Source organism: Myxocyprinus asiaticus, chromosome 43, assembly GCF_019703515.2.
Source record: "Myxocyprinus asiaticus isolate MX2 ecotype Aquarium Trade chromosome 43, UBuf_Myxa_2, whole genome shotgun sequence".
In the NCBI taxonomy this organism is placed as follows: Eukaryota; Metazoa; Chordata; class Actinopteri; order Cypriniformes; family Catostomidae; genus Myxocyprinus; species Myxocyprinus asiaticus.
In genome coordinates, this window is record NC_059386.1 from 19,992,568 (window position 1) to 20,008,280 (window position 15,713).

Below are 15,713 nucleotides of genomic sequence, written 5' to 3' on the forward strand. Positions count from 1 at the left end.
TTCTGAGTGTATACCTGCTTATCTTGCTCTGCACTGTGCTCAGCGCACCCAACATGTGGTCAGTATTCATGAAACCGTGGGGCTTTGTTCACGCAGCATTGGATTTGTGGTGAGTGTGGTTAAATTCTGTTGAAAAGAGGCAATGTGAAAAGTAGAAAGATATATGGAGCAGAATGCTGCGAGAGAGGGAACAAGGGAGGGGGCAGATAGAGAGAGGGAGAAGGGCTGTAAGTAATGAGAGTCCAGACTAATGCAGGTAAATGAAAATGAATGAAGCTCCCTGTTTCTGGGGTGTGGTAGAGTAATCAATCTCTATCCTTTCTGACTTGATGATGTCACCAATGAGCGATCAAGCATGTGTATTTCACATCATTTTATTCCAATATATAGTTTGTGAATAGCCTAATTTCAGTTGAGCACTACAGATTTATCATGACCTTAAAGGTACACTCAGTATCTTTTGTCTTTTGTGTCATCTTGGACTTACACTGACACCTAGAGGCTTGGATGCAGCATCATTTAAAATCAATAGTTTTCAGTTTCAGATGCCACTGTAGAAATTAAGTATTCACAGTCAGCCATGATTACTTTAATCAATGAGTGAAAGTGTCAAATAACAGGATGGTTACTGAGATTAAGCGAGTAATATTCGGCTGGTCATGTGATTCTGACATGGCAGCCCCCATGTGCGGACCCTCTCCATGTAGAATAAAACCGCTTTTATAAGGTTACTGTTGACTGGAGTTTCATACATATATTGCAAAATTATAGTTCATGTCTTTAGGAGTTAAACTTTTTTAATGAGGAAAGAATTACTGAGTGCACCTTTAAAGGGGTAACTCAACTAAAAATGAAATTTTTGTCACCATTTACTCACCCTCGTGTTGTTTAAACCCATATTTTTTGAAACACAGAAGTTTAGCAGAATGTGCAAGCTGTTCTTTTCCATACAATAAAAGTTAATGGGTACTGGGGCTATCAAGCAAAAAAAAAACACTAAAAAAGTTGCATAAAAGTAGTCCATATGACTCATGCACTATATTCCAAGTCTTCAGAAGTCATAAAATAACTTTGTTTGAATAACAAGTACAAAATTTAAGTCAATATTTGCTGAAAATCTTCACGCCCGACGTACCTCTCAAATCTAATTTGTGCTTGCATTCAATTCAAAACATTCAAACTAACACCTGCAACTAAACCCTGGTGTCTACACCGGGCATGTCCATTGATACTATGCGATGGATTGAGGCTGTCTACACTGGGTGCATCGACACGAACGTTCTAAACTGTTTATTTGTGTTATGGGCAGTAGTATCAACAAATGGAACGTTCCATGCGCAAAATGGAACGGGACACCCGTTTACTGTCGGCGCTATGCAACGTGCTGCAGCAGATGCTTCAAGTTTAGACAGCATCATTAATTGTAATGTGGTTCTATTGCTTTTTACACGATGCTCACATCCGGTGTAGACAGGGTGTAAGGCTGTCGATTTTAACATGTTAATTCAGTGCGATTAATTATAATACAAAATAACACAATTAATCATGCCTCCTGATCATATGAAAATTCCGTAATAAGGAATTTTGCTACTAACAGATCAATAGAGCTGTAAAGGTTGTAGTCCACAAACCTGGAAGAGAATTCGCCATGGGTTCCCTCAGGATTTTCCTATGGGGTTTTTGAAATTAGGAGTAAAATAAAGTCTGTGGTAAACATTACTTGACTATACATGGACATTTTGTTCTACATATTCTACTATTTTGAAGCTGTATTGAATTACATACTTTTTTGAATTACATACCTCAAAATTCACGTTTGAGGGATGACTGTGTGTAATTTATGTTGTAGAACAAAACGTCCACGTATCATCAAGTAATGTTTACCACAGACCTTATTTTACACAAGTTAAAAAAAAACCATTATAAAAACCATAGGAAAATCCAGAGGAAACCCATGGCGAATTAGACTTCTAGGTTCGCCTAGAAATTGACGTCACTGTTGAACAGCTCTATTCAAGCTTGAAGTAACACTTTCATGTTCAGCAGGGGGCAGTCAGCACAACAAACCAGCTGTATAGGCAACAAACCAACAGCTGTTCAGAGACAGTTGGACGGAGCTTGCAATGGGATTAAGGTGCCTCTGGTTGTTCCTTGCAGGGTACTCAGCTTTACAGGCTCCATATGGTTAGGATTAGGGTGGGGGTGGGGTTAGGGCATCTGCTGCCTCCAAGGAACAAACTGAGGCCCCTTTGTACAATGGCCAGTGGAGCTGAGTGCAGGGGTCTCTAGATGCATTTTTTTCTAACAAGTTTCAAACTACATTTATCTTGACAAAGCATCCTAAAAATGCAGTGTTTATTACTAGAGATGCTTAAATCCAGTAATACATGACGCAACCACAGTGAGATGCTCCAAAATTGTCCGTATGACATAGTTGTCCGACGAATTGCAAGAATGAGTGCTGTGAGAACAGACCAAGTTTACAGATTGACAAACTTAATTACACAATTGATCATTGTGGACCATAGGCCAGCTATAGGCTTATGTTCAATGATATGGAAATAAACCAAACATTATATTGTAAATGTACTGTACATGTTATATTGACTTCTAAATAAATTTTTTGTATTTCTAATTAATGCTTTACTCGTCTGCCACAATAACGTAATGTCTTTGAATTATCTGAATTATTATATTTATAATATATTATATGTATAATTATTTTGATTATTATATATACATTTCTTTATTTGAGGGCCTATTTTGGCAAATAAAATAAATTAATCAGCAATCAGTAAAAAATGTAAACAATTGACAGACCTAATTGTGCCACGTCTCGATCAGTCACAAGACATACGATAACTAATAATGTTTTAAAGTATGTCATTTCTGCAACACTAGCGCCACCGAACGGAATTGCAAAAATAAACAATGTTTTCAAAACAGCTTTCTGAATACGCCCCTCGTCTGCAGTTGTTCAAACATTTAGATAGTCCCACCCCCAACTTACGCCATTGGGTCTAAGCGGGTTGCTCAAAACAAACACAGGAATTTTTATAGCGCCACAGAGACCGTGTTTACAGTTTTTGAGAAAATTAACCTATGAATGACTTACTCATAGTTGTCTCTACATATTAAGCTGGGATATATATGTTTTGTTATCACCGAAAAAGTTACATACTTCAGCTTTAAGATGTTGATGTCAACCTGTTGTGGTGCTTAAGTAGACAAGTTTGCATGTGCAGAAGCATAAAGGAGATTTGTGAAATAAAGAAGATTTTTAGTGAATTATAATAAAAATTATGGTGCTTTTTGGTGCTTCATTTATTAAGCCTGACAGTAAAAATCACTGTCTACTTTTGTTGTATGGAAAAGAGCATCTTGGACATTCTGCTAAACAATGTTCCTAAAACACAAGTTTGGAACAGCATGAGGGTGAGAAAATGATAACAGGATTTGAATATTTGGGTGAACTATTCCATGAGGCTCACAACCCATGAAGAGTGCATAAGTTCAGTCTCCTATCTGCTCCTGTGCTCTTTGGAGCCTGAAGTTCAGCCGTGATCTCTGCCGAACATCAATGTACAATCTTTCACGGTACACCCATAAAGCATTCTACTTTTTCACACACTCCTCCTAGTATGTCTTGTTTCTTTTCTCTCCTTTTCTTCAAATTTTACTTGATGTAGCTGCCGTCCTCTGCCTGTTGTTGTGGTTGGAATGGGCCCCCCTGTTGTTAGAGAAATGGAATTGAAAGTGAACTCTCTACCCCTTGTTCTCTTTTTATTGCTCTCTGCTTATATCTTTCAGTCAATTTATACCTTTGCCTGCACCCTGCTTCCTTGCCTTTTTTTTAGAAGATTTCTCCACATATAAGGACATGGTTGGACGAAACATGTGAAGGCTTTTGTTCTCTTTTGTGGTGATGAGAAGTTCTGTTCTGAATGCAGAGTAATGGATGAATTAATACATAGACTGTATAGAGAACGCTTTTAGGCCACTGATGCAATATATATCTAGTATGCACTGTATGTCCGTGGATATAAATGACTGCTAAATGAATAAATATATAAATATATGCAAGTTAATTGATCTTGAATTAAAAGTACAGAAAATCGCATGGTTACTTCAGGAGTAACTCCTTTAAAAATACAGAAAAAATCTTACATTTTCAGATCAAAACTCAAAACTAATAATAACATCTCTGTTGTTTGAAATCTTTGTTTGATGTCTACTTGTTTTAAGAAGCCTTACCAAGTGTATTGTGTCTTGTTTCATTGGCTGATTTCTTTTTTCACTTGTTTTAAAGGGGACAAATCATGAGGAATAAAATGTTCCTTTATCCTTTGAGATAAAATATTTCATTGTACTATGCATATATTGTAACTTAGCAGTGTAATCAGATTACAGTTACTGACTTTAAATTAAGTAATTTAAGTACATTACTTGTGCTAAAGTAATATGTATAATACATTTAAAATATGAATTCATATATACATCTGTTAGCGTTTCTGTGACAGCTAAAGGGTGTGCGACAATGAGCAAGGAGGGAATATAGAAGTTTTGGATTTAAGAGGGAAACCAAAAACTTTTCTGGGAAAAGTGATTTAGAAAAAAACTTAAAACAAAAATACAACTTAAAACAAATTAGTAATGTGATTTTTTTTTTATTTTTAATTTTTTTTTTTTGGGATGACGTAATAAGTAATTTCTAGTTGATTACTTACCTAACACTGTTCCTGCTCCTGAAAAAAGAACATCTTTTGAAATTTAGCTGCAAAAACAAAACCCGTCTTGTTCTAAGCTTCCAGAACTATCTGACATCGGACAGATCAATACATAATCACCCATATTTATTCGCCAATGATGCCTCTTAGTAATCAGAAAGTTGGCCACTCAGTTATAATGAGGTAATACGGAGGAAGTAGGATATTATTAATATTGTTCCTAAACACCAGACAAACTATTATGAGACTAAAATGTGGTAAAGTTTGTCAAACTGGTGGTGTGTAGCACCTACAACTCTGCATATTGTTCTAAAGGATCCTAACATTACAAATTAGGAAATAAAATAAAAGTCAGTAAAAGAGATTCTGTCACTAAATTTGTTATTTTATTTCTTATTTTCTGAAAAAAAAAATTGCAGTGCAGAAAAGGAATTACACATTTTTATTTTAGATATTTATGTTTTCTAAATATTTAGCACTTTTAGCAGGTGGAAAACGGCTTGAGATTGGCTGCAGTATATGAGATGTTCAAACCAAGAATGAGCATTCACTAAAAACTCTGATCAATCTGGATCATCAAGTCAAGTAATTTCTATTTGTATAGCGCTTTTCACAACACGCATCATTTCAAAGCAGCTTTACAGAAAATCATGAATTAACAAAAAAATGAAACTGTAATATCTATAAAGTCTTAGAGTGATCATTGTGTAGTCTGATAAAATCTGATTGTAAATTGTGTATAAAAATTAAATAATTATATTTAGAAACCCAGTGAGCAAGCTGAAAGCGACTGTGACAAGGAACACAAAACTCCATAAGATGTTGGTTAATGGAGAAAAATAACCTTGGGAGAAACCAGGCTCACTGTGGGGGCCAGTTCCCCTCTGGCTAACATCATGAATATAATGCCAATATTAGTTATTTATGTCCAGTACAGGTCATGGTTTAAGATTAGTAAACTAAGTAAGTGTTAAGGTCCAGTGTTTTAAAAAAAAAAAAAAAAAAAAAAGAAGATTTTGTATGAACTGTAAGATTAATGACTAATGTCTTTGAAGTCCATCCAGGATTAACTGCAGAAGTTTACTTGGATGCATTGTCCTTTGTTAGTTGGCTGATGAAGGCTTTTGTTGGCAATTAAATTATAGTCTATGTATTCCATTTCAAGAGTGTAGTCCATCAATAGACAAAGGTGATGCAGGCAGAGATCAATGAGGTGCATCGCAGTTCAAACGGCAGGTCATTTCGGTGAGGTCTATCCAAAGTCCAAGGTTCAGGCAGTGGCATATGAAGTATCTGATGTCTTACAGTTGGAGTTCATCCTCTGAAGTCCATCGTAATAGACTGAAGTGATGTTTGGCTGGCACCGGCTGCATTTAGTCATCATCACTCAGAGACATATAGCAGTGGAGTCCGACACCTAGCAGTAACGGAGCTGGATCTGGCCAGCTCTGGTAATCTCGGGATATGAATCCAGAAGTTGATACATGTAAACAAATAGAATAAAATTAGCATAGATGCCATTCAATTTTATGCAGAGTTATAGATCATTATAGATCCGGCAGACCTAACTAAATCAGCCTAATTGTGAGTTGAAGGATAAATTAGGTGTATGCCTGGCTAAATAGATGAGTCTTTAGTATAGACTTAAACTGAGTGAGAGTGTCTGCATCCCGAACAGTATTAGGGAGACTATTCCGTAGTTTAGGAGCCAAATAGGAAAAGGATCTACCTCCTTTTGCGGATTTTGATATTCTAGGAACTACTAACAAGCCAATTTTGTGATCGTAATGAACGTGATGGAATATAGCATGTCAGAAGGTCACTTAAGTACTGTGGAACTAGACCATTCAAAGCTTTGTATGTAGTTGGCAGAAAAATCATTCATTATCATTATGTCTCATTCTATGTTGAATTTGAATGCTGGGTCAGTATAAACATCAATATATATAATTAGATGCCTATATCTACATTCTATGTCATGTTCCTTTTGCTTTTGCTGTCGTGTAATAACTGATAAAATCATCACGAATACCATTTAACTGTTATGGATTGAAGATTAGCATTCCATCCAGCATTAATCTGGAAGACAAGGGTGATATAATTCCTCACATCTGTTTGGGAGGTTCAGTCAGACGGATCCCTTACAGTGACTCTGCTTGACGTATCAGAGATCAAATGCTTTTGGGCAGGTTCACCGCAGGTTTCCCCACTATGTGGGAATCCCATCACAGCTTCTTACCTGTTACAGTAGAGAGGAATTTGAGTGTACATGCTGTACTTTAGTAGAACACTTTCCTTGATTTCGTTACTATATCCCAGCCTCAGAGCATCAATTGAGTTGCAGCCTCTGAAGATGTTTGGCCATGTACATATTGGAAAATGTGTGTACGGAATACTCTCGACGGAGTCACTCACGAAATTGCGATGATTGACATAGTGATAACCATAGTAACGTTGTTGCGTCTCGCGGTTGTAAACACAAAACATGGATACCAACAGTTTAACCCGTTTGGTGTTAACTATTTTTGACAAAAGTTATAAGTAAGTTATGAACAGAGATGTATTGGGTCATTCTCACAAAACCTGTCATGAACATTTCCTGGCCCTTTTTTTTACTCCAAAATCAGAATGAAATAAGAAATTATATTCTGCATATACAAAATTAAGCCTGTATTTAGGGCCATTAAGATCTTTTACGTTGTGACTTTATTTTCATGACAGTTACGCACATCTCATGAGAAAAAGACGGCCATTACAATATTCTTGTTACCGCAATAGACGATATGGTATTTTAACTGCAATATACTCTCACTGAGCAATTTATTAGGAACACTATGGTCCTAATAAATTGCCCGAGGTGGTCTCCTGCTGTTGTAGCCCATCTGCCTCAAGGTTTGACATGTTGTGCATTCTGAGATGCTATTCTTCAAAACACAATTGTACAGAGTGGTTATCTGAGTTACCATAGCCGTTCTGTCAGCTTGAACTAGTCTGGCCATTCTCTGTTGACCTCTCTCATCAACAAGGCATTTCCGTCCACAGAACTGCCACTCACTGGATGTTTTTTGTTTTTGGCACTATTCTGAGTAAACTATAGAGACTGTTGTGCATGAAAATCCCAGGAGATCAGCAGTTACAGAAATACTGAAACCAGCCCGTCTGGCACCAACAATCATGCCACATTCGAAATCACTGAAATCACTTTTATTCCCCATTCTGATGGTTGATGTGAACATTAACTGAAGCTCCTGACCCGTATCGGCATGATTTTATGCATTGCATTGCTGCCACATGATTGGCTGATTAGATAAATAAGAACTATAGGTGTACAGGTGTGCCTAACAAAGAGCTCAGTGAGTGTACATCATAGTAGTATTTCCTTGTTACTGCCTTTCATTTTTGCTGATTTAATTTAAGTCATTGTACTATAGCATCTTTTTCTTTTTTTTTTTTAAATGACTGTGTTATGTAAGGAAAATCATCATTTGAAAACAGTGGGAATAGTCAAAGTAAATTGTCTGGATGTGTTACAGTAATGAGAATTGGGTGGTACAATTTGCTTGAGTGACCTGATAAATAATGTCAGTGCAAAAAATCTTAATGGTCCTAAATGTAGGTATTGATTTGGGTTAAAACATAACCAGGACATTTTCTTGACAGGTTTTGTGTGAGTTATCATACAGCAATTTTAGTGTGCTTTCACACTAGCACTTTTGGTGCGTACCCAGGGTCGAATGACGTCAAAGTTCGGTTCGTTTGGATAATGTGAACTCGGGTGTGCACCTGGGAAACGCAGTCGGGTCCGCTTAAGAAAGGTGGTCTGGGGTACTGTTCATGTGAACTCTGGTACAGTTCGCTGCTAATATGAATGTAATCGTACCAAATCGTGGAAGTGAACACTTGTGATGAGGTATAATTTGCATCTTTGCAGGCTCACGATTTTGGATTTTTCCCCTTTTATCTCCCAATTTGGAATGCCCAATTCCCAGTGCGTTTAAGTCCTCGTGGTCGCGTAGTGATTCGCCTCAATCCGGGTGGCGGAGGATGAATCCCAGCTGCCTCCGCATCTGAGCGCATCTTATCACGTGGCTTATCACGTGGCTTGTTGAGCGCGTTGCCACGGAGAGATAGCGCGTGTGGAGGCTTCACGCCATCCACCGCGGCATCCACGCTCAACTCGCCACGTGCCCCACCGAGAACGAACCACATTATAGGGACCACGAGGAGGTTACCCCAAGTGACTCTACCCACCCTAGCAACCGGGCCAATTTGGTTGCTTAGGAGACCTGGCTGGAGTCACTCAGCACACCCTGGGATTCGAACTAGTGAACTCCAGGGGTGGTAGCCAGTGTCTTTTACCACTGAGCTACCCAATGCTTAATGCTTGTCCTTTTTTAAAACCTAGCAAATAGGCTCAACCATTCTGTTTCAATGGGAAATACGTCAAAACAGAAGAAAATGGATTACAACTATAGTTAGCTGCAGTGTGTAAATGGCCCTTTATAACCTAGGACTTCCATAGGAAGTCTGTATCTCTCTATATGGCATAGCTAATCCCTGTTCATACATTTGATAATATGCTTCTTTGACTAGATCCTACTCAAACTCATGAGTCATGACATCTGGAGACTGGAGATATGAAGTTAGGTAAAGTTTGTTCAGTTTGAAGATAAATTGTGGTATTTGTGTGTGTGTGTGTGTGTGTGTGTGTGTGTGTGTGTGTGTGTGTGTTTTTTAAAGGGATTGGTACTGTGGATGGCAGCGCAGAGAAGGAAAAGGATTTCCTGGGAAAATCTCAGAAGCAGGTGCAGTTTAACCCTGGCCAGACCACAGCTACATGGAGAGTGAGGATCCTCTCAGATGGGAAATACGAGCAGTCTGAGACCTTCCAGATCGTTCTGACTGAGCCGGTGATGGGCACTCTTGAGTCACCAGCAATTGCCACAGTTGAAATTGTGGATCCAGGAGATGGTAAGTTCAACACAAGTTGAACAAACATTTCCTGAGAAAATATTTAAACTGATAGTTCACCTCAAAACGGTCAAAAAGTCATAGTTTACTCACCTTATGTTGTTCCAAACCCATATTATTTAAAAAAAAAAAAAAGTGGAACACATGAGGAGATGTTAGGAATGTTCGGTCTCAGTCACCATTTACTTTAACTGAATGGAAACAAAGATGCAGCGAAAGTGAATGGTGACTAAAACTAACATACTACCTAACATCTTCTTTTGTGTTCCATGGAAAAAATAAATTCATATAAATTTGAAACAACATGAGGGTGAACTATCCTTTTATAGCAAAGGTATTACATCAACTTTAGCTAATACATTTGGACTCTTCAAACAAGGAAAGATTTATGTAAACATTATTTATGTAAACACTTGTTTTTTTTTATTTATTTTTTATGCACACTTAAAGGGCTCTGCACACCAAACGCAAAATTTTAAACAAATGTACATAGCACAAATACAGGTATATACAGTATGCGTGGCAGTGGCATATAATCGGTATTGTTCTAATTGATAACGTTTTAACCATTAATATTATTTTTTACACTATTTCTAATCTCCCCTCAGACATGATACACAAGTATATACTTTATTATACTTCCAGTTAACTTGTCCTGCAGGTGACCTGAAATACAGTGCTGAGAAAAAGTATTTGCCCCCATCCTGATTCCTTCTGTTTTTGTATATCCCTCATACTAAATTGTTTCAAAAATTCTAACTAAATCTAACATAAAACAAAGGCAATCTGAGTAAACACAAAATACAGTTTATAATTTATAATTACAAATTATAATGTTATTTATTGAAGCAAAAAAGTTATCCAATGCTAACTGGGCCTGTGTGAAAAAGTATTTGCCCCCTTAGTTACTAAATCCCCAAATCTATGAAACTGCATTCATAATGGGGTTCAGCTGGTCTAGATACACTCAGGCCTGATTACTGCCAGCCCTGTTCAATCAAATCAACACCTAAATAGAACTTTTCAGCAGCATGAAGTTGGCTAAAAGTAGGGATGCAGCGATCAAATTCCTGGATCGGTATCGGCTCCGATACTGAAGCTTTTAGATGGATCGGGTATCTGTCCGACGAGCCTGGTCCAAATCCGATGCTGTGTGTTAGTCATGTTCGTTACTGTCAAGCTCCAAAAATGACATAAAAGAACCATAAAAATACCATTAAAGCAGTTCATATGACTTGTGCATTTTATTCAAAGCCACTTGAAGATGTGCGATAGCTCTGTGAATCACAAAAGGCTGTGTTTAATAAGTAAATATATAGTATGCACAGCGCCAGTGCGTTAGTGAATGGTGCTGCTCTGTTGACACAAACTCACGCACAGGCTGGTGATGCACTCGTGGCTATTTTTAGCCTTCACACGGTGCGTAATATTTGAGCGCTACTCAAGAACAGCATCTCAGATGTAGATGCTCAATAGTTCGGTTCACTTATAATATGCATTTAGAATGGCACCAGAGGTGCATTTTACCAGAATTTGAATAAGAAGCGAATTAAACTATTGTGAACTTGCCTACAAACAGACACATACAGGACTTCCTGGAGAGATTAGAATGTCAAAATAAAAGCGTGAGGATTTAAAAAGTGCACGTTTTAATATATTACTGTTGTATTTAAAATTGAAATTAAAAGTCAATAATGATAATATGAATAACCATTTATTATTATTATTATTATTATTGTCATCATTAATATTTGTTTACAATTTATAACAATATTTAAGTTGAATGGGTTCCAAAAAATAACTGTGTGAATGAAAAGTGGACTGATGTCTTACAACTAAATTGAACAAAAAAGAAATCTGAATCCTTTAAAGTCCAGATGCAGGTTGAAACATTTTTGAAAAAAAAAGAAAAAAAGGCAAAAATAAAACACTGGTTTCTTTTCTACTGAAGACTTGAAGTCTGGAATTCCTGTTAATTTTGCTGCTACATTATCCAGTATACTAGTTAATAATAAAGTGTTTCTTAATAAGCTATACATTTATATTGAAATAATGTGTAGTTAGAGGTTTGTGTTTCTTTACATATTAAAGAGTACTCCCAATTAGTTCCACACAATAATGTAAAGATATTCTAAACCGATTATGCAAAAAAACAACACTGGTATCAGATCGGTATCAGCTGATACTGAGATTTCCAATATCAGAATCGGATCGGAAGAGAAAAAGTGGTATCAGTGCATCCCTAGCTAAAAGGTCTCACCCAGTAGCACACTATGCCAATGTCAAAAGAAATTCCAGAAATGATGAGGAAAAAGGTGATTGAAATGCATTAGTCTGCGAAGGGTTACAAAGCTGTTTCAAAGGCAAAAGAAATCTTAATAGTCCTAAATGTAGGTATTGATTTGGGTTAAAACATAACCAGGACATTTTCTTGACAGGTTTTGTAAGAGTCGCCCTATTATCGTAAAGCAATTGACAAATGCGCAATGTTTTGATCAAAATTGGAGTTTTGTAACTTTTAGTGCATGCTTATTAGCTGTGAGGCCATCTTTATGTTAGTGTACTCCTAAACATTGTCAAAATTCCCTTTTAGCATATATGCACATTTAAAATTCTGATGGGAATATAAACCAAAAATATTGATGACTTTTATTGCACTACTACACAAATATTTGTTCAGTCAAATGCAATATAGAATGAGAATGTCCCTCCTCCTAATGCCACCCGTAACCATCAAGCAAGTAGCAAATAATGATTTACAGCTGTGACATAATTAAAGCCTATTTGCTAGGTTTTAAAAATGGACAAGCCCTGCGATATGTCCTGCTCAAACATTCTGTTTCAATGGGAAATATATCAAAACACAGAAAAGTAAATTTATGAAAATAGATTACAACTGTATTTAGCCTATTTCAAAGGCTCTGGGACTCCACAGAACCAGAGTGAGAGCCATTATCTCCAAATGGAGAAAATTTGGCACAGTAGGGAACCTTTCCAGAACTGGCCGACCTTCCGAAATTCCTCCAAGAGCACAGCGACAACTCATCCAGGAAGTCACAAAAAAGCCAAGGACAACATCCAAGGAACTGCAGGCCTCTCCTGCATCAATAAAGGTCACTGTTCATGACTCCACTATCAGAAAGACACTGGCCAAAAATGGCATCCATGGAAGAGTGGTGAGGCGAAAACTACTGCTAACACAGAAGAACATTAAGGCTCGTCTGAATTTTGCCAAAACACACCTTGATGATCCTCAACCCTTTTGGGAGGATGTTCTGTGGACTGATTAGTCAAAAGTGGAACTGTTTGGAAGACAGGGGTCCCGTTATATCTGGCGTAAATCAAACACAGAATTCCACAAAAAGAACATCATAACTATGGTCAAGCATGGTGGTGGTAGTGTGATAGTGTGGTGATGCTTTGCTGCTTCAGGGCCAGGGCGACTTGCAATAATTGAGGGAAACATGAATTCTGCTCTCTACCAGAAAATCCTAAAGGAGAACGTCTGGTCATCAGTCCGTGAGCTGAAGCTCAAGTGCAGCTGGATTATGCAGCAAGACAATGTCCCAAAGCATAGGAGTAAGTCCACCTCTGAATGGCTCAAAAGAAGCAAAATAAAAGTTTTGGTGTGACCTAGTCGAAGTCCTGACTTGAACCCGATTGAGATACTGTGGCAGGACCTTAAACGGGCAGTTCATGTTTGAAAACCCTCCAATGTGGCTGAACTAAAGCAGTTCTGCAAAGAAGAGTGGGCCAAAATTCCACCACAGCGTTGTGAAAGACTGATCTCCAGTTATCGGAAGCGTTTGGTTGCAGTTGTTGCTGCTAAAGGTGGCACAACCAGCTATTAAGTTTAAGGGGGGCAGTTAGTTTTTCACATGGGTGATATAAGGGTTGGATAACTTTTTTGCTTCAATAAAAAAAAAAAAAAATATATATATATATATATGAAAACTGTATTTTGTGTTTACTCAGGTTGCCTTTGTTTTATGTTATATCTTATTTGAATATCTAAAACAATTTAGTATGAAAATACACAAAAATAGAAGAAATCAAGATGTTTTCTTTCTTGTTAAGGAAATCAACAACAAACTCGTCATTGTTTTTGCAGCATTGGTAGATAAAAAGCTTGCTTGTGTTTCGTATTGCGATTTCATGGTTGTTTTGCAAACTTGTCGAGTAGTTCTTCTCATCCGTGATTGTTGAAGGGCAGACCTGTATGTGGCGCAAAGCACCTTTCAACTGTACCAAGGTAAAATTGCTTGTCGATTAGTGCCAACTATTGTAAAAGCTTGAATGTGTTAACGGCGATCATTCGCCTCACTTTTAATATGAAAGGACCATTTGTCTGCGATTCGTTTCACGTTATCATATCACCTCTGGTGTGCAAAGGCATTTAAAAATTCTGCACTTCAGACAGTCAATACTCTGAAACCACATTACAACTACTGAAAGAGTCAGAATTGTACAGGACATTCAAAACCAAAAAAACAACAAATCTGCTTAAAACATCCCAGGCTGTTTGATTTTTTTTATTTTTGGATGTTGCAGATAAAAAACACTGTTCATATCTACATATTGCAGGTGTTTTTTTCCTCTCTCTTTCAGTGGACCTTAATTATCATAGCATTTTATATCTCTTCCTACCTGCAAGCTTTCAGCATACCTCCTGTCCCCGCATATCAGCGGTAGGGATGGGCACGAGTACTTGGGGACTCGGACGTGGCAGCAATGATCAATCATGAAAATGATGATCGATGGTGATCACGCATGATGTGACTTTTCACTTATTTGAAATTCAGTGACAATTACCTGACAACTAAACACAAACGTGTCAAAGAGGGAGCTTATTTTAAATTTTGAGATTGATTACGTTGTGGCTTTGAGGGGTACATTGATTGTCAGAGACGTCTCATAGCAACCAAACTGATATACGATGCTGCAATGCTATCGTTACGATAATCAAAACAAAGAGAGTGTAATTAACCGTGTTTTGAACACCTGTCTCTGCAAAACATTTGCTAAACACTTTTTATCATTTAATGTAAGAACTTTGACTCGTTAATGGATATTATTCAATAAAAGTGAACATTTGTCACTGACTGTAAACCTCCCTGCCCTAAGTGACGTAACACACACCTGCATCTCAACAAATGGGAGTTGAAGATTTCCGCACTAGTTTCCAAGTTAGAAGTCCGACATAAAGTGTCATTCCGTTGCACTTTCCCCAGTTGAAAGGAGGAAATTCAGACTCTCTGATTTGAATGAAACGCTTCATGAATCATCACAGCATCAACAATATGGAGCATCGTGGCTTTCCCACAGGAGCGAACACTTGGACACACACACCAGGCGCATGTGGCAGTGGACTCAATGCATATACAGCAGGCGAGTGTTTCAAACAGCTAGACAGAGCACAGCTAAATGGAACAGAATGCAGCGTCTTCAAAACTGAAAGCGATTTGAAAATAGACTGTTCAGACAGTCACAAAAAAAACAGGTGCGTGCTTACTAATGTTACTACGGTAACCTGAAGGAAGAACAGACAGACATGCGTTGTGCACAGTCTTTCATTGAGTTGAGCAGCGAACCTTCACATAATGACAAAATATGATGCATTATATTTTGATTATGCAATATTTTGTACATTTTGTAACAGATTATTTTATAACAGCCAATACAAATGAATAGACGATACACTGGAACAACAAGACGCAATTCAGCAGCCAAAGATGTTTGTCAGACATGTTGTTATTATATATACAGTTATGTTCATGTAGGAGTACTCAAGAAGACAAAATGACCAAAATACCCATTCCTAATCAGCAGCCTTACTTTTCATCTTGAATTCCCCATTCATAATTCAGCCTTTTTTCAAAAGTATCTTGTTTATAAATGTAAATTGCAGTCGGTAGGTATTTGAGAAGGGTTTGACATGTCTTCACCAATGCCCTCTGTAATTAAGTAGCTTCAAATTTGAAAGTTAGTTGTATGGGTTTAGAGGGGTCAACTTAA

General features: G+C 37.5%; 1 protein-coding gene across 4 annotated transcripts in view; it reads left to right on the forward strand.

Moving 5' to 3' along the window:
- The window catches only part of LOC127433842 (FRAS1-related extracellular matrix protein 2-like), a 126,618-nt gene that overhangs the window by 34,594 nt on the left and 76,311 nt on the right, over positions 1 to 15,713 (forward strand). For all 4 annotated transcript variants that reach the window (XM_051686105.1, XM_051686104.1, XM_051686102.1 and 1 more), the window contains exon 4: positions 9,468 to 9,698. In XM_051686105.1, coding sequence (XP_051542065.1) covers positions 9,468 to 9,698 — 231 coding nt within the window. The remainder of the gene's footprint in view (positions 1 to 9,467; positions 9,699 to 15,713) is intronic.